General features: G+C 42.8%; 1 protein-coding gene across 3 annotated transcripts in view; it reads left to right on the plus strand.

Moving 5' to 3' along the window:
• SV2B (synaptic vesicle glycoprotein 2B) overlaps positions 1-24,129 on the plus strand; it is an 85,262-nt gene that overhangs the window by 22,048 nt on the left and 39,085 nt on the right. For 2 of the 3 annotated variants that reach the window (XM_024752834.1, XM_024752835.1), the window contains exons 2-5: positions 6,618-6,798; positions 7,145-7,296; positions 20,887-21,020; positions 22,474-22,563. In XM_024752834.1, coding sequence (XP_024608602.1) covers positions 6,618-6,798; positions 7,145-7,296; positions 20,887-21,020; positions 22,474-22,563 — 557 coding nt within the window. The remainder of the gene's footprint in view (positions 1-6,617; positions 6,799-7,144; positions 7,297-20,886; positions 21,021-22,473; positions 22,564-24,129) is intronic. The other variant, XM_024752837.1, reaches the window with a different exon arrangement.

Genomic DNA, 24,129 nt, shown 5'->3' on the forward strand with positions numbered 1-24,129 from the left:
GTATCTGAATTTTACAAAGAAGGAGCAATGATCAGAGAAGCTGAGTGGGGAGCCCATGGTCATGCTGCTGGTAACCCATGGAGCCGGGACTGTGACCATGACAAGCTCAAGTCTTGTGTCTCAAGACTGGGCTCTTCCTTTTATGGGCACCTATCAGTGTGGGTTCCTCCCTCTTCTCCATTTTATTTGTGGTGTTACCACCAGTTGAAAGCCCTTCTCACCCCACCACATCCCCCTCCTTTCACCTCCATGCCCCTGCTCTGCAAGTAGCAGAGTGCTTTTGCTACCAAACTTCACTGTCCAAGGCAAAAGAGGAACTAGATAGAACAAGAAGAGCTTTTCAAAATGCTGTCATAGGGGGTCAGAATATGTGGCCTCCAAATGTGCCACTTTGATATAAGGATTATTTTGAGCTGAAGACAGTTGAGAAAGAGCAGAGTTGAAAAAAAAAAGCTCTCTGCCCTACCCCACATTTGCCTAAAAGCAGGCTTAGACTCTAAATCATGGTTTTTAATTACCTCAAAAACCGTGGTGTTATTAGGGGGGACATTGCCTCAAGATGCCACTGAGCTTGTTGAATAGCATTGAAGGAGGGTAGACTTCCTAGCTTTCTCACTAGTCCCTTATCAGCTTCATGCTAAAGTAATTTTCCTTGGATAGGCTCATCTTTCTTCCATTCTTCCTTTTCATGGCGTCCCAAAACAGTACAGGGGAGGAAAAACTTTTTCCCTCTATCCTCCTAGGTTTGGTGGCTGGGGACCCTTCGAATTAAACTGACAAAAGACAGATTAACAAGAGAAAAACAGACTTTATTGCCATGCACAGTGCATATACTTGTGAGTAACTCTAAGGATGGTTAGAATCTGGGCTTAGATAGCATCTTCACAAAGAACAATACATTTGTAGAGAAGTGACAAGACAAACAAACAGGGTTTTAGGCTTCCTAGAGTGGCAAACTGTGGGAAGGTAAATCAATCTGTGGGGCAAACTAATATAGAGTTGCTTTAGTGAGGTTTGTTATGTAGATTCCTCTTTGTGCAGCACTATGGTGATAAGAGTCTCTGGTGATTTAGAGTCTAAGCCTGCTTTTAGGCAAATGTGAGGGAGGGTTTTGGGTCTGCTCTTTCTAACTGTCTTCAGCTCAAAATAATCCTTATGTCAAAGTGGCACATTTGGAGGCCGCATATTCTGATCCCTCTACGACAGCATTTTGAGAAGCCCTTCTTGTTCTTTCTAGGTCTTCCTTTGCCTTGGACAGTGAGGTTTGGTAGCAAAAGCACCCGGCCTGGAGCTAGGAGACCAGAGTGTAGTGTCAGCAGATCCCGGGCCAGCAGAGAGCTTCCGAGAGAGTCCCTGACCTCTGGTATTCAGTCTCCTCATCGAGTACAGCTAAGGGATTGAACTCAATGTCTAATCTCTAAGATTCATCCATTTGCTTATGTGTCTGGATCAGTCAGGGTGTAGTCAGGAGACAGAAATCATGGCAATTATTGAAACAGAGAGAATTTAATGTAAAAAATTATTAACTGGGTAAGTGAAATGTTTGTAAAAAGTATACTGTGGTAGTGAAGGCAAGGAGCAGCTGCCACCCTTAGGACCTGGGGGAATAAGTTAGAATTATGATAACTTAGAAGCTCAGGGAAAGGGGGCCCTATGGAGCTAGCTCAGATCTCTGGAGAGAGGGCCCAGGCTGGCTGGTGCTGCTCTGGAAGGGGAGGGGAGGGGAGGCGGGATGTGTCTGGTTCTGCTTTTTGGATTCAGCTGCTGCTGCTGTGGAAGGGAATTGCTGCGGCCAGAGAGAAAAAGTGTTGCACAGGTGAAACGACAGGAGCGAAAAGCAGAGGTCCCCTCCTTGAAGCCTCCCTCTAGTGCCCCCTACTGGCAGGGCCTAGCAGGGAGCAGCCTGCAAAGTACTTGTATTAGTTTGTGGACAAACTAGGGGCTAGAAGGATGGCTTTGGAGCTGAGAGATAACAGCTCAATAACTGGCACAAAGTTCACTGCTGGGATTGTAGACTGGTGGCCCAGAAGCCACTTAGGGCCGCATCTGATCCATAAACATGTCTTGTGTGACTATCACAAAAGTTAATCAAGCATCTGTGTCTGGGTTTGTTTTTTTTAGTCTGACAATCTTCTTCCTGAGAAATTCCACAGAATTTCATCCTTCATGATTTATACTTTTTAGAAACAAACAAATGGGAAGGCAGCTTGGAGATTAGCTATCTCAATAATCAGTTTACAGATGTGAAGGTCAGGCCCTTACAGGGTGAGAGGATTTTCTCCCAAATTACACAACCAGTGAATGAGATCTTTGGATTCCAAAGTCAGGATTCTTACCACTTCCCCTCCCTGTCTTGTCCTGAAACTGGGTGTGCTCTAGCCTCTTGCCACTCAGAGTATGGTCTGTGGACCAGCAGCACAAGTCTTGTTAGAAATGCGGACTCTCAGGCCCCAACTCAGACCTACCAAACTGGAGAATCAGAATCTGATTTTAAAAAGATACCTCCATGGTTTTTGTACATAGTGAAATTCGAGAAGTGCTGAAGATAGCTTTATTGAAGTAAGAAAAAAATAGAACATTTATTGGACGCTAGTGTTTTTCTCTGGGGTGGGACCAGGGTATGGGGCGTGCAGATTGGTTCTTAGCAAATGTCCTGACCATTCCTCTGATTCTTATCTTCTCTTCCCCCAATTTGTAGGCCCACATATAGGCATGCAAACACCACATGTGCACGCACTAATACATGTGCATGCATGTGCTCCCTCTCTCTCTCTCTCTCTCTCTCTCACACACACACACACACACACACACACACACACACACACACATACATGCACACACACCCTCTGAGCCATTTATGATCTGGCCTCTGTCCTAACCTCCAGCCCCAATCCCTCACCAGGTGTCCCACGAGTACTGTGTTCTACTCACACTGAACTACTTGCAGGGAGTTGCCCAAACACATCAGTTGTTCTTTCAGCCTCCCTGTCTTTGCACGTGCTGTCTGCTGCTGCCTGCGATACACCCCCGTCACCAAGATGGAGACCTGACTGACTTCTATGTGTCCTTCAACAACAGCTCAATGTCTTTCTCTTGGAAGCCTTCCCATGTTGTGTGAGGTGTATCCAGGCTGTGCTCCTCCTCTGTGATTTTAAAATACCTGACATATACCTTTATTGGAGCACTGTTTCTCACCAGGAGATAATCACAGATTTTGTGGTTTATCTCCTTGAATGGAAAGAACCATGCCCCACTGAGCAAGCCATCCTGGGGACAAGCAATGAAGAAAGAATGAACTGATGCAGAGCTACGAAGTCTGACCAATGCTTATCCATAAAGAGCAGTGAAATATAGTAGTTGAAGCAGGGACTCTGAGGTCAGAAGTACTGGTCCCAAATCTTGATATTTCCATCAGTTGTTGACACTGGGGAGCTACTTTATCTCTCTGTGGATCAGTTTCCTCCTGTATAAAATAAGGATAATAACAGTATCTCCCTCACTGGATTGTTGTAAACATGAAAGGGGATCAACAATGCCTGTGAAATGCTTATCACAGAGCCTGTCTAGTGGCTAGTGCTCACCCCGTGTTTGCCATTTTGCTGCTATTATATGATATATTAGGCTCCTTAAGTTTGTTCAGCACTTACTGTCCCATTATTTATTGCTGTATGACTCAGTGGCCTAAAGCAACCATAGCATCTATTTTGCTCATGGAGCTGCAATTTGAGTGGGACTTCCCTCCTCCCTCCCTTTTCCCCCTTCTTCCTTCTTCCCTTTCAATATGTTTTTTTTTTTTTTATTCCAAATGTTTACTGACCAAGTATCATGAGAGAAACACAAGTTTTCTGTTGGCTGAATGGGATGTTGGAAATTCTTGGCAGGGAGTTGCACTAAACTGAGGCCAAAAAATGCTGGAAGCCTAACAGACCTAACTGGGGAAAAAAGTTCCCTCTCTGCTCTGGTCTAGAAGTCTGAATTACCAAGTATAAGGAATTGTGTGAAACTCCAGTGTGAACTGGACTGGTGGTGAGCTCCCAGGGGTCTAACTGGGAGTGGGGAGGAAGGGCAGGGCATCTCAGATGTGGGGCCCTTGGCCGTGGTCAAGGTGTTAGGTGGGTTGTCTAAGTTTGAGGAAGTAGAACCCAGTTCTTTCCTGGGGAAAGCCTGGGTGGACACACACAGGGTTTGGGACTTTTCCAATTGGTTGGGGCATCAGATGCTGGTAGGAAACTAGCATGGGGACCAAACACAAAGCCAGTCTTGCAAACTAGTACCACTTGGTGTGAATAATAGGGAAGCTACAGCCTGAGGCTCACCCAAGCACCTGACCGAATTCATTCTTGCTGGAGATAGGTCATGGCAACAGAAGATGGTTTTAAGACACCCTCATCAGTGAGTAAGGCAATCCCACTTAACACCTGATGGCCAAGAACCGGGCAAGATTTAGTCTGCTGGGAACCAGATGCTGAAAGCCCTTGGCCAGTCAGGGCTGGATCAGGCAGATAAACTCACAGGCTAACGGGAAGACTAACCCAGACGTTATTACAGTACAGCATGACCCAGGCCTGAGTTGGGTTTGCAAGTCTTGACTCATTTTCTCAAACACAAGTGTCAGTGACCTAATACAGTGGGAAATTGCTCACTGCATTTTCTGAGCTATGGGCTGAGAAACTGGTAAAATTGTAATGGAGAGAAACCTTGGGTCCAGGAGCACAGGTCCAGCAATTTCCCCTAGACATCCCCATGTTTGACTCCCCGCAGATCTTTGCCAAAATGTCCCATTTCCCTGAGGGCTTCCTGAACCATCTTATTTAGAACTGTCACCTCCCACCCTGACTCTCCTTTTCCCTGCCTCTGTGTTACTTTTCTCTATAACACTTATCAGCATCCCACTTACTGTATCTTTTACTCATTTATAATCTCTTTTCCCCAACTAGAATGTAAGTGCCATGAAGGCAGGGATTTTCATGTGTTTGTACCCTGCTGTATCCCCATTAACAAAAATAGCACTTACCTAATAAGAGGCATTTAATGAATGCTTATAGACTCAGGCATATTTCATGAAGTGACATATACGGAAAAGAAAAATGAAATAACATATTTCATGACTTTGAGCGATGTAGAGGTGAAAAGTTACAATTCACACAAGGGAAGGGAATCCTAGTTAGTGAAAACCATTGACAGCACCAAAGTTATCATTTCTTTTCATCTCATGGAATAAAAATAATAAAAGAAGGAAATCTGCCACTGGGAAGATAAAGCAGAGCATAGTTGAATTGCTCCTTTTGGGGACCTACCTGCCAGTTGATTAACCAGCTAATGAAGCTCTTTGCTTTACGTGGGCCCTTCCCAGCACACATCTGCATAAATAAAGCATCCGCAGGTCAGGAGAAGCTTCCTTTCTGTGAAAGACAAATGATGTTCTTCGTTTGATTTACAGTCAAGGCTGAGCAAAAGAACACTTACCTAATTCGTATTCAGTATTTCCACTGCATGAAAGACATTCTCCAAAATTTGCTTCTTGGGTTTAGTAAATGATGTACTAGCACAGTCGTTGATAATTAGTAAGTACTCAATATTTAGTAGGAAAGAATTATCCATGTGCTTCTGGAGATTTGCCACCTCTATGAGGATGCTTGCTGGCTTCATTGGAATTCCATAAATGTGTGTACAGCACTGTATTTAAATGATCTCATAAATTAACTGATTCTATTACAAAGCACATAGTAGTTACATGTGTTGAAGAAAGGATAGCTCATTGCGACTCTCTTCCACATTCCCCTAAGAAATCTGAACGTTGGCTGTGGCTTGGAAAAGGTCCTTCTTGGGTGTTTAATAAAATAAGCTGTCTTGTTGGGAATTGCTGTTTTCACTTGCACCCTGTTTTTCCTTCCCATTTCTCCCCATACCTGCTTGGCCACAATTTTCCCTGGAAAATTCCTCTAACCATAACCCCACAAGGACTTTTGTGGCACCAACACTTTTTTTTTTTTTTAATTTTTATTTATTTATTTATTTTTGGCTGTGTTGGGTCTTCGTTTCTGTGCGAGGGCTTCCTCTAGTTGTGGCGAGCAGGGGCCACTCTTCAACGCGGTGCGCGGGCCTCTCACTGTCGCGGCCTCTCTTGTTGCGGAGCACAAGCTCCAGACGCGCAGGCTCAGTAGTTGTGGCTCACGGGCCCAGTTCCTCCGTGGCATGTGGGATCTTCCCAGACCAGGGCTCGAACCTATGTCCCCTGCATTGGCAGGCAGATTCTCAACCACTGCGCCACCAGGGAAGCCCACCAACAGTTTTTTGCTTAAAAATAAAACGACAGAATTTCCCTCATCTGAAGCTTATGCATCTGAAAAAAGATACATCAAACTCAGCTATGGTTGATCTATTTTAATATGTAAACCTGGTGAGACTATTATTTTTTGAATACCATTCCTAAGAAGTCACATTTGTCCAACATTTCTAATTGGCCACCAACATCTGTCACATTCCACCTTTTATGTCTGTGACACAGAATTTCTAGGATGCATTAAAATGGGCATCAGATTTTCTAAAATGTTGCATGGTCTCTAATCGCTTGTATTCTCTCTCCACCCTCTCCTCTCTCTTTCTCCTCCTCACAGGGCTGATAGTCTACCTAGGAATGATGGGGGGAGCCTTCATCCTGGGGGGCCTGGCTGATAAGCTGGGGAGGAAGCGAGTTCTCAGCATGTCCCTGGCCGTCAACGCCTCCTTCGCCTCCCTCTCTTCCTTCGTACAGGGATATGGAGCCTTCCTCTTCTGCAGACTCATCTCAGGCATAGGGTGCGTAATTACAGAGGTTCAGCTGGACCTCCCCCCACACCAACCCCAAGACAGTGGTCCATCATCCATCCTGATACCCTGACTCTGAGTGGTACCTCCAGAAAACTTTGAACTGAGTTTTTGTTTGACTTCCAAGATACTGTGTTAAAGTTGAACCTTAGAAAGGGGTTAGGTTGTAAAGTCAGTCATAAGGTCAAAATAATCCGACACTGCCTTGGCCGGTCTTTCGAATTCACTGGGTTATTTCACCACTGAGCCTAAGGGTGGGACAAGGCAATTGGGTTCCTGCTACGACCATTTTTAGTATCTGACTTGGTTCTTACTTTCTGTCATTTTCTCTCTGCAGTATTGGGGGTTCTCTGCCCATTGTTTTTGCCTATTTTTCTGAATTCTTGTCCCGGGAGAAACGAGGAGAGCATCTCAGTTGGTTAGGCATCTTCTGGATGACTGGAGGCATCTATGCATCTGCCATGGCCTGGAGCATCATTCCACACTATGGTGAGTGCACTGGCTTAAAAGAACCCAGGGGCCCTTGTTACTATGACACCTGCATCCGAACAACATTCCCTGTCCTCAGCCTTATTCCCACACTCACTGGCAGTTCCTATGTATGACCTTGATCTTTCTAAAACAATTCTAACACTGGAGACACATGGCTAATTTCAGTACACATGTCTTCCTGGAAATAATGCAGTCTACCCTCCCTCACTTCCTCCCTCCTTCTCTCCTTTCCTTCCTTTTCTTTGAAAGGACTTCAACCTTCATCTCCTCCACCCCTCCTCCTCACAGCAAGTTAGGCTCAGTAACCCCATTTTATAGATGTTGTAACAGAAGCCAAGAAGTTGGTGACTTGGCCAAATTGATGACTTGGCCTTGGCCTGACCTTGGATCATGATGCCCCCTCCCTCGCAGTGTGGTGCTCTCATATACCTTCCATTTTAGTGCCTGCTGTCACTCTTTCAGCTGCAAACGTGGAGCAGCCCTTACAGACAAGGTCTTGGTTTCAGCTGAGACAATTTTATTATCTTGGATAATTGCAAAAACTGGATTTTCTGGGCAGGGACTTGGCAACATTAACTTTCACTATTGGATTTTATTAAGAGTAAAGTAGGGAGAAGGCAGCAGTTTTGAATTTGATTATGCCTTTTGAGTATCCTGGGTAATATCATCATTACCCTTCAAAATTATGTTTGGTGAACCACTGATTATGGGTGTAGGCTTTGCCATCATCCAGAATCCTGCAGACCATAGGGAGGAACAGAAACTGCCCCTGAAACTGACCAACAATTCTCTACCCATTCCCTTCCTTGGTGTGTGTGTATTTATTGAAGTATAGTTGACTTACAATGTTGTGTTAGTTTCAGATGTACAGCAAAGAGATAGTTATTCTTATTTCTTTATTTATTGGAGTAAAATTGCTTTACAATATTGTGTTAGTTTCTGCTGTACAATGAAGTGTATCAGCTATATGTATATCTATATCCCCTCCCTCTTGGACCTCCCTCCCACCCTTCCTAACCCACCCATCTAGGTTGTCACAGAGCACCGAGCTGAGCTCCCTGTGCTATACAGCAGGTTCCCACTAGCTATCTATTTTACACATGGTAGTGTATTTATGTCAAACCTAATCTCCCAATTTGTCCCACCCTCCTCTTCCCCCTCTGTGTCCACATGTCTGTTCTCTACATCTACGTCTCAATCCCTACCCTACAAATAATTTCATCTCTAACATTTTTCTAGATTCCACATATATGCATTAATATATGATATTTGTTTTTCTCTTTCTGGCTTATTTCACTCTGTATGACAGACTCTAGGTCCATCTACATCTCTACAAATGATCCAGTCACTTTCCATTTTTATGGCTGAGTAATATTTCATTGTATATACGTACCACATCTTCTTTAACCATTCATCTGTCGTTGGACATTTAGGTTGTTTCCATGCCCTGGCTATTGTAAATGGTGCTTCAGTGAACATTGGGGTACATGTGTCCTTTTGAATTATGGTTTTCTCAGGGTATATGCCCAGTAGTGGGATTGCTGGGTCATATGGTAGTTCTATTTTTAGTTTTTTAAGGAACTCCCATACTGTTCTCCATAGTGGCTCTATCAACTTACATTCCTACCGACAGTGCAAGAGGATTCCCTTTTCTCCACACCCGCTCCAGTGTTTACTGTTTGTAGATTTTTTGATGATGGCCATTCTGACCAGTGTGAGGTGATACTTCACTGTAGTTTTGAACTGCATTTCTCTAATAATTAGTGATGTTGAGCATCTGTTCATGTGCCTCTTGGCCATCTGTATGTTTTCTTTGGTGAAATGTCTATTTAGGTCTTCCGCCCATTTTTTAATTGGGTTGTTTGTTTTTTTGATATTGAGCTGTATGAGCTGTTTGTATATTTTGGAGATTATACATTTGTCCATTGCTTCATTTGCAAATTTTTTCTCGCATTCTAGGGTTATCTTTTCCTCTTGTGTACGGTTTCCTTTGCTGTGCAAAAGCTTTTAATTTTAATTAGGTCCATTTGTTTATTTTTGTTTTTATTTTCATCTCTCTAGGAGGTGGGTTAAAAAAGATCTTGCTGTGGTTTATGTCAAAGAGTGTTTTTCCTATGTTTTCCTCTAAGAGTTTTATAGTGTCTGGCCTTACATTTAGGTCTTTAATCCATTTTGAGTTTATTTTTCTGTATGGTGTTAGGGAGTGTTCTAATTTCATCCTTTTACATGTAGCTGTCCAGTTTTCCCAGCACCACTTATTGAAGAGGCTGCCTTTTCTCCATTGTATGTTCTTGCCTCCTTTGTCATAGATTAGGTGACCACAGGTGAGTGGGTTTATCTCTGGGCTTTATCATTACCCTTCAAAATTATGTTTGGTGAACCACTGATTATGGGTGTAGGCTTTGCCATCATCCAGAATCCTGCAGACCACAGGGAGGAACAGAAACTGCCCCTGAAACTGACCAACAATTCTCTACCCATTCCCTTCCTTGGTGTGTGTGTATTTATTGAAGTATAGTTGACTTACAATGTTGTGTTAGTTTCAGATGTACAGCAAAGAGATAGTTATTCTTATTTCTTTATTTATTGGAGTAAAATTGCTTTACAATATTGTGTTAGTTTCTGCTGTACAATGAAGTGTATCAGCTATATGTATATCTATATCCCCTCCCTCTTGGACCTCCCTCCCACCCTTCCTAACCCACCCATCTAGGTTGTCACAGAGCACCGAGCTGAGCTCCCTGTGCTATACAGCAGGTTCCCACTAGCTATCTATTTTACACATGGTAGTGTATTTATGTCAAACCTAATCTCCCAATTTGTCCCACCCTCCTCTTCCCCCTCTGTGTCCACATGTCTGTTCTCTACATCTACGTCTCAATCCCTACCCTACAAATAATTTCATCTCTAACATTTTTCTAGATTCCACATATATGCATTAATATATGATATTTGTTTTTCTCTTTCTGGCTTATTTCACTCTGTATGACAGACTCTAGGTCCATCTACATCTCTACAAATGATCCAGTCACTTTCCATTTTTATGGCTGAGTAATATTTCATTGTATATACGTACCACATCTTCTTTAACCATTCATCTGTCGTTGGACATTTAGGTTGTTTCCATGCCCTGGCTATTGTAAATGGTGCTTCAGTGAACATTGGGGTACATGTGTCCTTTTGAATTATGGTTTTCTCAGGGTATATGCCCAGTAGTGGGATTGCTGGGTCATATGGTAGTTCTATTTTTAGTTTTTTAAGGAACTCCCATACTGTTCTCCATAGTGGCTCTATCAACTTACATTCCTACCGACAGTGCAAGAGGATTCCCTTTTCTCCACACCCGCTCCAGTGTTTACTGTTTGTAGATTTTTTGATGATGGCCATTCTGACCAGTGTGAGGTGATACTTCACTGTAGTTTTGAACTGCATTTCTCTAATAATTAGTGATGTTGAGCATCTGTTCATGTGCCTCTTGGCCATCTGTATGTTTTCTTTGGTGAAATGTCTATTTAGGTCTTCCGCCCATTTTTTAATTGGGTTGTTTGTTTTTTTGATATTGAGCTGTATGAGCTGTTTGTATATTTTGGAGATTATACATTTGTCCATTGCTTCATTTGCAAATTTTTTCTCGCATTCTAGGGTTATCTTTTCCTCTTGTGTACGGTTTCCTTTGCTGTGCAAAAGCTTTTAATTTTAATTAGGTCCATTTGTTTATTTTTGTTTTTATTTTCATCTCTCTAGGAGGTGGGTTAAAAAAGATCTTGCTGTGGTTTATGTCAAAGAGTGTTTTTCCTATGTTTTCCTCTAAGAGTTTTATAGTGTCTGGCCTTACATTTAGGTCTTTAATCCATTTTGAGTTTATTTTTCTGTATGGTGTTAGGGAGTGTTCTAATTTCATCCTTTTACATGTAGCTGTCCAGTTTTCCCAGCACCACTTATTGAAGAGGCTGCCTTTTCTCCATTGTATGTTCTTGCCTCCTTTGTCATAGATTAGGTGACCACAGGTGAGTGGGTTTATCTCTGGGCTTTCTATCCTGTAACATTGATCTATATTTCTGCTTTTGTGCCAGTATCATACTGTCTTGATTACTGTAGCTTTGTAGTATAGTTTGAAGTTGGGGAGCCTGATTCCTCCACCTCCATTTTTCTTTCTCAGGATTGCTTTGGCTATTCGGGGTCTTTTGTGTTTCCATACAAATTGTAAAGTTTTTTGTTCTAATTCTGTGAAGGATGCCATTGGTAGTTTGATAGGGATTGCACTGAATCTGTAGATTGCTTTGGGTAGTATAGTCATTTTCACAATATTGATTCTTCCAATCCATGAACATGGTATATTTCTCCATTTGTTTATGTTATCTTTGATTTCTTTCATCAGTGTTTTATAGTTTTCTGAGTATAAGTCTTTTTCCTTCTTAGGTAGGTTTATTCCTAGTTATTTTATTCTTTTTGTTGCCATGGTAAATGGGATTGTTTCCTTAGTTTCTCTGATTTTTCATTGTTAGTGTATAGGAATGCGAGAGATTTCTGTGCCTTAATTTTGTATCCTGCAACCTTACCAAATTCACTGATTAGCTCTGGTAGTTTTCTAGTAGCATCTTTAGGAATTTCTGTGTATAGTATCATGTCATCTGCAAACAGTGACAGTTTTACTTATTCTTTTCCAATTTGTATTCTTTTTATTTCTTATTCTTCTCTGATTACCATGGCTAGGCCTTCCAAAACTATGTTGAATAAGAGTGGTGAGAGTGGACATCCTTGTCTTGTTCTTAATCTTAGTGGAAATGCTTTCAATTTTTCACCATTGAGTATGATGTGTGCTGTGGGTTTGTCATATATGGCCTTTATTATGTTGAGGTAGGTTCTGTTTATGCCCATTTCCTGGAGAGTCTTTATCATAAATTGGTGTTGGATTTTGTCAAAAGCTTTTACTGCATCTATTGAGATGATCATATGGTTTTTATCCCTTAATTTGTCAATATGGTGTATCACATTGATTGATTAGCATATATTGAAGAATTCTTGCATCCCTGGGATAAATCCCACTTGATCATGGTGTATGATCCTTTTAATGTGTTGTTGGATTCTGTTTGCTAGTATTTTGTTCAGATTTTTGCATCTATGTTCATCAGTGATATTGGTCTGTGATATTTTTGTCTGGTTTTGGTATCAGGGTGATGGTGGCTTCATAGAATGAATTAGGGAGTGTTCCTCCCTCTGCAGTTTTTTGGAAGAGTTTGAGAAGGGTAGGTGTTAGCTCTTCTCTAAATGTTTGATAGAATTCACCTGTGAAGCCATCTGGTCCTGGACTTTTGTTTTTTGGAAGATTTTAAATTACAGTTTCAATTTCATTACTTGTGATAGGTCTGTTTATATTTCTAATTCTTCCTGGTTCAGTTTTGGGAAATTTTACCTTTCCAAGAATTTGTCCATTTCTTTGTGGTTATCTGTTTTATTGGCATATAGTTGTTTGTAGTAGTCTCTTATAATCCCTTGTATTTCTGTGGTGTCAGTTGTGATTTCTCCTTTTTCATTTCTAATTTTACTGATTTGCACCCTCTCCCTTTTTTTCTTGTTGAGTCTGACTAAAGTTTTATCAATTTTGTTTATCTTCTCAAAGAACAAACTTTTAGTTTTATTGATCTTTGCTATTGTTTTCTTCATTTCTATTTCATTCATTTCTGCTCTGATCTTTATGATTTCTTTCCTTCTACTGACTTTAGGTTTTCTTTGTTCATCTTTCTCTTGTAGCTTTAGGTGTAAGGTTAGATAATTTATTTGAGTTTTTCTTGTTTCTTGAGGTGAAATTGAATTGCTATAAACTTCCCTCTTTGAACTGCTTTTGCAGCATCCCATAGGTTTTGGGTCATCATGTTTTCATTGTCACTTGTTTCTATGTATTTTTAAATTTCTTCTTTGATTTTTTCAGTGATAAGTATATCCTCCCACTTCTTTCTGGCCTGCAGAGTTTCTGTTGAAAAATCAGTTGATAATCCTATGGAGATTCCTTTGTATGTTATTTTTTGCTTTTTCCTTGCTGCTTTTAATATTTTTTCTTTGAATTTAATTTTTGTTAGTTTGATTAATATGTGTCTTGGTGTGTTTCTCCTCGGATTTATTCTGTATGGGACTCTCTACACTTCCTGGACTTGGGTGACTATTTCCTTTCCCATGTTAGGGAAGTTTTCCACTATAATCTCTTTAAATATTTTCTCAGACCCTTTCTTTTTATATTCTTCTTCTGGGAGCCCTATAATTGAAATGTTGGTACGTTTAGTGTTGTCCCAGAGGTCTCTTAAGCTGTCTTCACTTCTTTTCATTTTTTTCTTTATTCTGTTTTGTGCAGTGAATTCCACCATTCTGTCTTCCAGCTCACTTATTCGTTATTCTGCCTCAGTTATGCTGTTATTGAGTCCTTCTAGTGTATTATTTTATTTTAATTTTTTGCATTACATGGGCCTCTCACCGCTGTGGCCCCTCCCGCTGTGGAGCACAGGCTCCGGACACGCAGGCCCAGCGGCCATGGTTCACGGGCCCAGCTGCTCCGCAGCACGTGGGACCCTCCCAGACCAGGGCACGAACCCGCGTCCCCTGTGTTGGCAGGCAGACTCCCAACCGCTGCGCCACCAGGGAAGCCCTTCTAGTGTATTTTTGATTTCAGTATTGTGTTGTTCATCTCTGTTTGTTTGTTCTTTAGTTCTTCTAGATCTTTGTTAAACATTTCTTGTATTTTCTCAATCTGTGCCTCCATTCTGTTTATGAGATTTTGGATCATGTTTACTATCACTACTCTGAATCCTTTTTTCAGGTAGGTTTCCTATTTCTTCTTCATTTATTTACTCTTGTAAGTTTTTATCCTACAAGACTTGCTCCTTTATCTTGACATATTTTTTTTGTTGTTTAATTTTTTTTTTCTTTTTTTGATGGGTGGGATTGTGTTTCTGTCTTTCTGGTTGTTTCATCTGAGGCTTCCAGCACTGGAGTTTGTAGGCTGTTGGGTAGAGCTGGGTTTTGGTACCAAGATGAGGACCTCCTGGAGACCTCATTCCAATGAATATTCCCTGGGATCTGAGGTTCTCTGTTCGTCCAGTGGTTCAGACTCAGAGCTCCCACCACAGGAGCTCTGGCCCAACCCCCAGCTTGTGAACCAAGATCCTGCAAGCCATGTGGGGAGGCAAAATAAAAAGAAAAAAAAAAGAAAGAAGGAAAAAGAAGAAAGAAAAAAAATGAGAACAATAACATAGAGTAAAAAATAAAAACTAACATATGTTAGAAAGAAAAAATATATATATATAGATGAAGCAACAACTGGAAGGTAAAACAGACCCTAAATAGTAAAAAAGAGGAGGAAAAAAAAAAGCCAGAAAAGGCCTCGGCTGTGGGGGGGGTGGGGCTTAGGCAGGGGCAGGGTTTAGGTGGTGGGTGTGGCCTATGCTTAGGACTGGAAAAGGCCCTGGGGGGTGGGGGATGGGGCTTAGGCTCAACGCAGCAGGAGGGGCCCAGGAGTGCCTCTGGCCTTGGAGGTCTGAGGACCAGGTCCAGGACCCCAGCAGGCTCACTGGGCCCGAGTGGGTGGGGAAAACGCTAGGTGCATTCTCCCCATCCTCTGATCCTTGAGTGCCCCACCCCATTGGCCTCTCTTCTTCTTCCCCCACTCCTTCCCTCCTATGTCCCTAGGACCCCAACAGCCAGAGGGGGCCTCAGAAAATGGAGGACCAGACCTGGGAGCCCAGCAGGCATCCCAGGGCTTGAGGGAAACAGCTGCCATGCCTCCCCTGATCCTCCAGTCCTGGAGGGTTCCCCCTCCGTCTGCCTCTCCTCTTTTGCACCACCCCCCACATTTCCCTTCTATGCCCCTAGGACCAGTGCGGTCTGGAGGGGGCCTTGGAGGGTGGAGTAACCAGTTTGGGAGCCCTTCAGGATTCCCAGGGACCGATTGGGCAGGGGAAATGCTAGGCATGCTGACCTCGATCCTCCAAGCCCCCAAGGGTCCCTCCAGGCATGTGAACCCCTACCCCCTCCCAGCCACCCCTCAGGGACACAGGTCCTGTCTGGCCTCCACTTCTCCTTCCCCCTCACTCCCCCCACATCCTACCCAGTCACTCAGGGGTTCCTCCCATCTCCTTAGGCATTGAGGTCCCCCACCAGCGTCTGGCAGGCGCCCTAGTTGTGGGAAGATGCGGACTCCTTGTCTTCCCACACTGCCATCTTCCACTGTGCAGCTCAATTCTTCTTTTCAGATTCTTTTCCCTTATAGGTTATTACAAAATATTGGGTGGCCAAAAAGTTCATTTAGGTTTTTCCATAACATTTTACAGAAAACCCCAAACGAACTTTTTGGCCAACCCAATATTGAATATAGTTCCTGTGCTATACAGTAGGTCTTTATTGGTTATTTTATATTCAGTAGTGTGTATATGTTAATCCCAGACTTCTAATTTATCACTCCCCCCTCTTTCCCCTTTGGTAACCATAAGTTTTTTCTACATCTGTGGGTTTATTTCTGTTTTGGAAGTTCATTTGTATCAGTTTTTAGATTCCACATATAAGTGATATCATATGATAATTGTCTTTGTCTGTCTTATTTCACTTAGTATGACAATCTCTGGGTCCATCCATGTTGCTGCAAATGGCAGTATTTCATTCTTTTCAATCGCTGAGTAATATTCCATCTTATATATGTACCACATCTTCTTCATCCATTCATCTGTCCATGGACGTTTAGGTTGCTTCCATGTCTTGGCTGTTGTAAATAGTGCTGCTATGAACATAGGGGTGCATGCATCTTTTTGAATTAGAGTTTTGTCCAGAAATATGCCCACAGGTGGGATTGCTGGATCATATAGTAACTCTATTTTTAGTTCTTTAAGGAACCTCCATAATGTTCTCCATAGTGACTTCACCAATTTACATCCCCACCAAGAGTGTAGCAGGGTTCCTTTTTCTCCTGGTATGCTTGTTTTAAATCTGACCCTCTCTGATGTGTGTTCTGGGTTAATGGAGGCTTCTGTATTATCTTTTTAAGAAGAAGCTTTGGTGTAGACAATCCCTATTTTATTAGTTAAGGGGATGCTGGGTGTATTACCCTGAGAACCTGATAAACCCTGAAATCTTAGTGGTTTAATACCAAAGAAGTTTTCCCCTCCTGCAAAGCCCGGCTGGTGTTTCTGATCTGCAGGCAGCTCTGCTCTATCAGTAATCCCAGGGCTCAGGTTCCCTCCAGCATGTGATCTACCCTCTTCAACAGGTAACCTACATGTTGGTTCGGTGAAAGAGCATGGACAGTTGTATGTGGGTGCTTTTGAAGGGCAGGCTAGGAATTGGATCACATCTTCTTTGCTCACATCCCATTGGCCCCAAATCTGTAATATGACCACACACTACAGCAAAGGACACTAGGAAATGTGACCTAGCTGTGTGCCCACAAGGTAGAGGAAATGGGTTTGGGACCATCATGTTACCTTTGCCATATCCCACTGGATTTTTGTATCAGAAACAGAGAAGAAATACGAACAAAAATAATGAAATAAAGAGTTGAAGGGTTTTCCAGATATTTTGTTACCATAGGTAATTCTACATAATTTTAGATACAAAATTGTATTACTCCTGATATCAGGCTCTGCATTCTACCCTTCCCCAAAATGCATACATTAATTATCCAGGCCGTTGGTTATATGGGTCCAAGGAGTTGCTTTTGTCCCCACAATTCTTGCTATAATATCATTTCCCCTGTTAATTGATCCAAACGTGTTAACACTAAGAAACTACTTCTACATATAAGTTGAGTTAGACAATTTTGTTGGGGTAGGGGGAAACAAATAGACTCTGGATAAAAGCTGAGTCAAAATAGTGGTTCTATGTAATTTGGGACAGGTCACGTAGCTTGTCCAGCCTTGGTTCCTTTATCTATAAAATGGAGAGAAGGAAGCAAAGAGAATAGACTGTAGAGATCCGATCTGTGCCAGCCCTAAGATCCAGCAGTTCTTGGGAGGCAAATAATGGTGAGAAAATTTTGGAGACGATTCTAGTATTTGGGCTGGTTTCCCTCCAAGCCGCATTAGCAATTCTAGCCCTATTTTCAGACTGCTTGTTCCACAAGGGAGCTGCCCTCACAACCAACCAATGAGCAAAGGTCCTTGGCTTCCCTCTGATTGGATCAACTTAAGTTATGTGCTCACCTCAGCCAATCACTAAACCCCAGAGGATGCCAGGTCCTGGGCGTTTCATATACTTTCTTCTCCATCCCTGGCACTGGGGATGGGGTCAGTCCCACCCAAACCACAAGTCTGCAACCCAGTGGAGAGGAAGGATGGGAAGGATGTTGTGAGGGGAGCAGCCCACAATAGTCACTACAAACTGCATCATTTTTTCACTTCACTTTGCACACACAAACACACAATGTCTGGGTGTCTGGTTTCTAAAAAAGCAATAAAAGAATTCAGGCTGGGGACACATTGACCAAGACTAAGTGGGATGCCCATGGCAGAGGGGCCACATAGCTCCTGGCTGATAGCAGGGCTTGTGGTTAAGTATCTTACTCCAAATGGATAGGATATTTTCCTATTTGTATGCCTATAGGAAATCTATGGCTTTTATATTCCATTTAAAAATACCAGCCTCTTGGATGATTAGGCTTAATTGAAACAGGCATTAACTTGAGGGCAACCCATCCTAGAAATATGGCGGACTAGAATCACAGTGCAACAGGAGTGATTATTTATTTTAAACCTCATTTTACCAGGACCAGATGTTCTGTCCACAGTGAACAGAGACATTTGATGATATTTCCCAACAGACCTAAGACATTAATCCTCTAAAACCCCCTCCACTCAGCAGGGACAAATGCAAGGGTGATCCGGAAAGGAGACTTGATGTTTGTACATAGCTTGTGCAAACCATTTAACTGGTTTTGCGGGAATGAAGTGATGGGAGGTCTTGGCACCAGCAATGTGGGTGACTGAGTCATTGAGAAAGAAAGTTACAAACCTCAGAATGTTTTTCTGGGAACTCATGGGCATAGCCCCCTCAAAATGGATATATTATGGAAGATTAATTCCCACTGTAGTCAACAGCACCAGCTGTTTGAGAAATCCTGATGGAGAAAAGTAGGGCAAGCTGAAAGATCAGTGACCAGAACAATCCCTGTCTCCAAATTAATAGTAGTCTTATATATTTGGAAGCAGTTCACTGTTTAATTTTAATTGATTTAAGGCCCCAAAGGTGTGTCTAATGAATGTGATAAGTGCAGATTACTAAAATCACCATAAAAACCAGAGAGGCATGAGGGAATAATGGATTTTGGATAATTTGCATATATTTTCATTAAGAAAAAAAAATATCTCTGAGGCAGAATACTTTCTAAACATACCTGCTTCTGCCCTTCTTCTCTTGTTACCCACCTGAGTTTGACTGCTATGTAGCTTTGGTCAGCTTTATTTCTGATTATGCCACAGTGGTTTTTGGACATGAGCTGAGGATGTGGAAATCTTACTATGGTTTTGCCTTCTTCTCTCTGTTGTCACTCTCAAGAGAGGAAAGACTTCTTAATTAAAATTAAAATGAACAAACAGGGACTTCCCTGGTGGAGCAGTGGTTAAGAATCCGCCTGCCAATGCAGGGGACATGGGTTCGAGACCTGGCCCAGGAAGATCCCACATGCCTCGGAACAGCTAAACCCGTGCATCACAGCTACTGAGCCCACACGCCGCAACTACTGAAGCCCATGCGCCTAGAGCCCCTCCTCCGCAACAAGAGAAGCCACCGCAATGAGAAACCCATGCACTGCAACGAAGAGCAGCCGCCACTCACCGCAACTAGAGAAAGCCCGTGCGCAGCAACGAAGACCCAAAGCAGCCAAAAATAAATAAATAAATTTATAAAAGAAAAAACTCCTGTGAGATGGAAGGAGAACAGGACAGGCTGTGCAAAAAAGAGATTTGATTGTGATTGAGAATGTTGGATGTCTTATGTGTATTATGTTCTGTGGCCATTGTGTAAAAGCGGCCACAGCCCCATGTGTTTTTCACCTGGGATTCCCTCCGGCCAGTCATTCCATTGTGCAAATAGAGTTCGAAATATCTGCAGAAACAGCAGATATTGGTTAGGAGTCCCCTGCAAGTAGAACAAATTGAACCGCGATGGTAAGCGAGAATTCAAGACATAAACTGCCCACCTCCGGAGTTGGCCATATAGTGTATTTTCAAGTAAATGGAATAGAGATTTTACAGCCGAATAATGTTCACCGTTTGAACTTTAGAAATCAATATATTTATTTATAAAGTTTGGCCTTTTGCAGAAATGCTGTTGGAATTGTCTTCAGAGATCGTTTTGAGTGACATGAGAGAACCAGTCTATTTCATAACCTTGGCTTTAAAAGAAAATAATCCTTTGGCTGATATTCATCTATTTTACTCAACATCTTTGGCACTAACTGTCATGTAACTATTTCGAAACAAATCAAATCTACCCTCAAAGCAGGTGAATTACTTTTGGTTGCCAGGAGCTTTCACACACAGCAAATCTGTGGAAGTACCATTACCTGCCTTCTACAGCTGTGAAAACCCACCAACATAACAATCACGATGTGAGAAAGCCAGGATTTGAACTCTGATCTACGTGACTGCAAAAGTCCAGGCACTTTTCATTGTGTTATCGTCCTTTGCAAGAGGGAAATTTTCTTCTTACGAAGATATTTGAAGGAATGTTTTGTAGATCCTGAAGGCAATTTCTGAAAATGAATTTTAGAAATGTTTTGAATAATGAAAGCTGAGTAGGAGCTATTCACCTCTCCATTTCAATGATGGTAGAATTCATTTGAATGTAGAAGCTCAGTTTCTTTAAAAAAAATTAGTATTATCACTGACAGTTTTTTCAAAGTGTGGTCCTGAACCCTGTGCATTGGAATCACCTAGAGCTGGTATTGCCCTTTGACTTAGGTAAGACTAATGCCCCATCAAAACTCTGGGTCACATAAGGCCCTGCTCTGGCTTTCCTCCAGCTGTACCTCTTCCCATGAGGCAACGTGCATCCCTAAGGCCACAACCCCACTCCATCCAGATCATGCTCTGGCTACTCAGGACCTAGGACTCCCCACTAAACTCAAGGGATCCTGACAAGGACACCCACTCTTACCACAGTGGTGTGTGTGGTGTGACCACACGTGTTGGCATGAGGCCCCTCATTCTACAGGAGGGACTGGTCGGGGGACAGAAGGGGGTCCTGTAAAGGTGGGTCTTGGGCAGGTCAGGGCTTGGCCTTCCAGCTCCTTATTTGTTGAGCAGGAGGATGGAGCATCTGTTATCTAACAGTTTAACTGAAATTTTAATGAATATATAGAAATATGGGATGGTGCCTCTATTTGTACTCCTACCCAAGGCCCCATAAGTGTCAGGCCAGGCCTGCCTCTGGGGTTGACAAGATGCAGATTCCCAGCGCCTTTCAGAATCAGAGGCTTTGGGGGCACAGCCGGGGAGTCTGCATGCTAACCTGCTCCCCAGGTGATGCCCTTGTCCCCCATGGTTTGAAAACCAGTTCTTGAAGGTCACTCTAAGACCATGTGTCAGAGATCCTCTGACTGCTTCTTCACAGGCTGGGGCTTCAGCATGGGCACCAATTACCACTTCCACAGCTGGAGAGTGTTTGTCATCGTCTGCGCTCTGCCCTGCACTGTGTCCATGGTGGCCCTGAAGTTCATGCCAGAGAGCCCGAGGTTTCTGCTAGAGGTGAGTCAGCGCCCCCAACCCGTGTGAGGGCAATGGAACAGCGACAGGAGCTAGCCCTGCTGCTCCAGCCCCTCGGTCCCATGTTGGCTGACCTGGCCCATCATTAAATCCATCGTGATGGTTGCACGCCTGGGATTCAAGGACAGCCAGAGCCGGAGGGACTCAGGAGCTCACTGAGCACAGAGCAGCAGCACTGCTCCCGGAGGCTGGGTGGAGCTGGAGGGGGCTCTGCTGAGGATGCTTCTGGCACCCACTCTCCCCAGAGGTCCTGATTATGAGGCTCTTCAAAGCTGCATGCAGTTTTTCCATGTTACGGCTGTGAGCTGGGTTGTAAATCTGTCACTGCTCCCAAGCCCTTCAAGACTCTTGGCTTTGCAGGACCTCTCTCCTCCAGAAAGCTGCTCCCGGAGTCCTGTGAGGTTTCCAGCTTGGTGGTGGTGGTGGTGAGGCTCTCGTGCTTGCGGTGGTCAGACAGGCAGGGCTGGTGGCGGGGCGATAGGACTTGAAGGCTCTTTACAGCCCCAATTCTCAGAATCTACTTATAAGCCTCCTTCTGGCTTTCTGCAGACTGACCCTCCTTGTTGAATTTCTTCTTTCATCCCATTGATCAGGTTCCAGATGCAGCAAAAAGTTTTTTTATCCATGCTTACCTCAAAAGCTACCCTTCATTGTGTATGAGTTTCCTAGGGCTGCTCTAACAAAGGCACACAAACCGAGGGGCTCATAGTAAGAGAAATTTATTGTCTCACAGGTCTGTTGGCTAAAAGTCCCCAACCAAGGTGTTGGCAGGGCCACACTCCCTTGGAAGCCCTTAGGGCAAGCTTTACTTGCCTCTTTCAACTTCTGGTGGGTTGCTTGCATTTTTTGGCATTCCTTGGCTTGCAGCTGTTTCACTCCAGGCTCTGCCTTTGTCACCACACGGTGTTCTCTCTATGTGTCTCTGGGTCTTCCCATGGGCTTCTTCTTATAGGGACACCAGTCATGTTGGATTAGGGGTGCACCCTACCCCAGTATGACCTCATCTTAATTAATTACATCTGCAGCAACCCTGCTTCCAAATAAGGTCACATTCTGGGGTACTGGCAGCTAGAACTTCAACATATTTTTAGGGCTGGGGACATAGTTCAACCCATCGCATGTTGTATCTTTGCTTTGTCCTGCCGGGGAGGAACATGGCTACCACCCTGCAGTCTATTCAACCTTAAACTACGAGTAGTTACTCACAGCCTATAATGATAACAGTACCCAGCATTTACACCTTGAAGGTACAACCTCACTATCCTTCCAAGATGGGCTGTGACAGAAACTTGTCCTAGTCTTTCACAAGCCCTAGATAGTAACACATCCATGGCCAATTGCCTCAGACTTGGGTATCAGCACCTGTTGGGCTTGTAGGGTTTTCCACCCCTAATCAGCAAAAGACTGTTCATGTCTCTCTCCTTGGTTTTACCAGATGGGCAAACACGATGAAGCCTGGATGATTCTCAAGCACGTTCACGACACCAACATGAGGGCTAAGGGGGCCCCAGAGAAGGTGTTCACGGTGAGTGCATGGTCACCTATGCCAACAGGAGGGGGCCTCTCCTCTTCACTGCTTTGGTTTGCTAAAAAATAATTTTATTATATAAGCATATCCCAGAAAATTTGTCAAAAGGGGAATAAAGCCCCTGACATTCCTATTACTGCATCATAATTATTCTTTGCATTTTGATGGATACCTTCTTGGTACTGCTAAGTGTTCAAATGTGGCAAAGGGAAAAACTAGCTATATTCATATGGGGATAACCATATGTACATATATTTACATCTATCAATGCATATAGATTATTTAGGAGTACTTATCGGCATTCTATATGTGTCTCATAGTATTCAGAATCATCCTTTTAACGGACTTTAATATTAGAAACATTAACACAGTTTTCGTAAACATGTCCCCAATGTTAGAGATGCATATGCCCTGTTTTATTACCTTGTTCCTGCAAATATTGCTGCAATGAACCTTTTCCTGCACATAGTTCCTTTCATGTTCTGGGTTTGTTTTCTAAGAGTAGACTCCTAGAAATAAAATGAGTGGCTCAAACAGCATGAGTATTTTTATAGCTCTTGAGATGCATTGCAAATTACATTTCAGTAGGGTTGCAATGATCTGTGATACCTCCAATGATAGGATACCTGTTTCTCAGCATCCTTACCAGCATTGGCTGTTAGCCTGGATTTTCTTTCTCACTAGTTTAAAAAATGAAAAACTAGCCAATGGCAGTTTCCATGGGGAGGTCCTGTTAGTTACCATGAACTGTGCTCTTCCCACCAAGCTGTGGCCAACCACGAGGAATACCCACGGCAGGGTCCCTGTGCACCTGTCTGCATGACCCCCTTTTAGACCAACTCCAAATCCATTTCTGCAAGGAAGCCTTCCTGAGTTAACTCCCACCTACTCCAATTCATTGCTTTTACTTCTTTGGCTTCCATAATTTGAGTCTGGAGTAAAACACTTTTTCTTGTTAACCTGTTACTTGAAACCCCTGATTCTCAGGCAGGACCCCATAGCAGCTAAGAATCTACAACCTGAAGCCAGACCAGTTTGGGTCCAAATCCTGATTTTAACATGTTCTAGCTGTGTGGCCTTAGGCAAGGTACTGTCTGTGCCTTATTTTCTTCATTGGGAAAAGAGGGATAGCAACGTCTATGAATGCAGTTATGGTAAGGATTAAAATCAAGCACCTAAACTGTGCCTGGCTTAGAGTAAATACTACACAGATGTTAACTATTATCCAAATATTTTATGTCATATTTTTTAATAAATAAACTCAAATAATAGATTTTATAGAAAGTTGTCCAGTGGCCTATTTCCCCAATTCCAACACTCCTAAAATTATCTAAAATATGGGACCAGTCCTTTTATCACAAACATTTATTAAGAAGCACCATTAACAATATTTATAGACTTTCCGGTTGGATAAACGAAATGTAATTGAAAATAGAACTTTTAGCTTGTTCATTTTCTTAATCCTTCCTCAATTACCTTTCTTATTAAAAATTTCCCACACTTAAAAAAAAAGGGAAGAAGAAGCACAATTAGTAGAGCTACTCCAAATGAAAGATGATAAGG

This window comes from Neophocaena asiaeorientalis, unplaced genomic scaffold, assembly GCF_003031525.2.
Source record: "Neophocaena asiaeorientalis asiaeorientalis breed wild unplaced genomic scaffold, Neophocaena_asiaeorientalis_V1.1 scaffold109, whole genome shotgun sequence".
Taxonomy (NCBI): domain Eukaryota; kingdom Metazoa; phylum Chordata; class Mammalia; order Artiodactyla; family Phocoenidae; genus Neophocaena; species Neophocaena asiaeorientalis.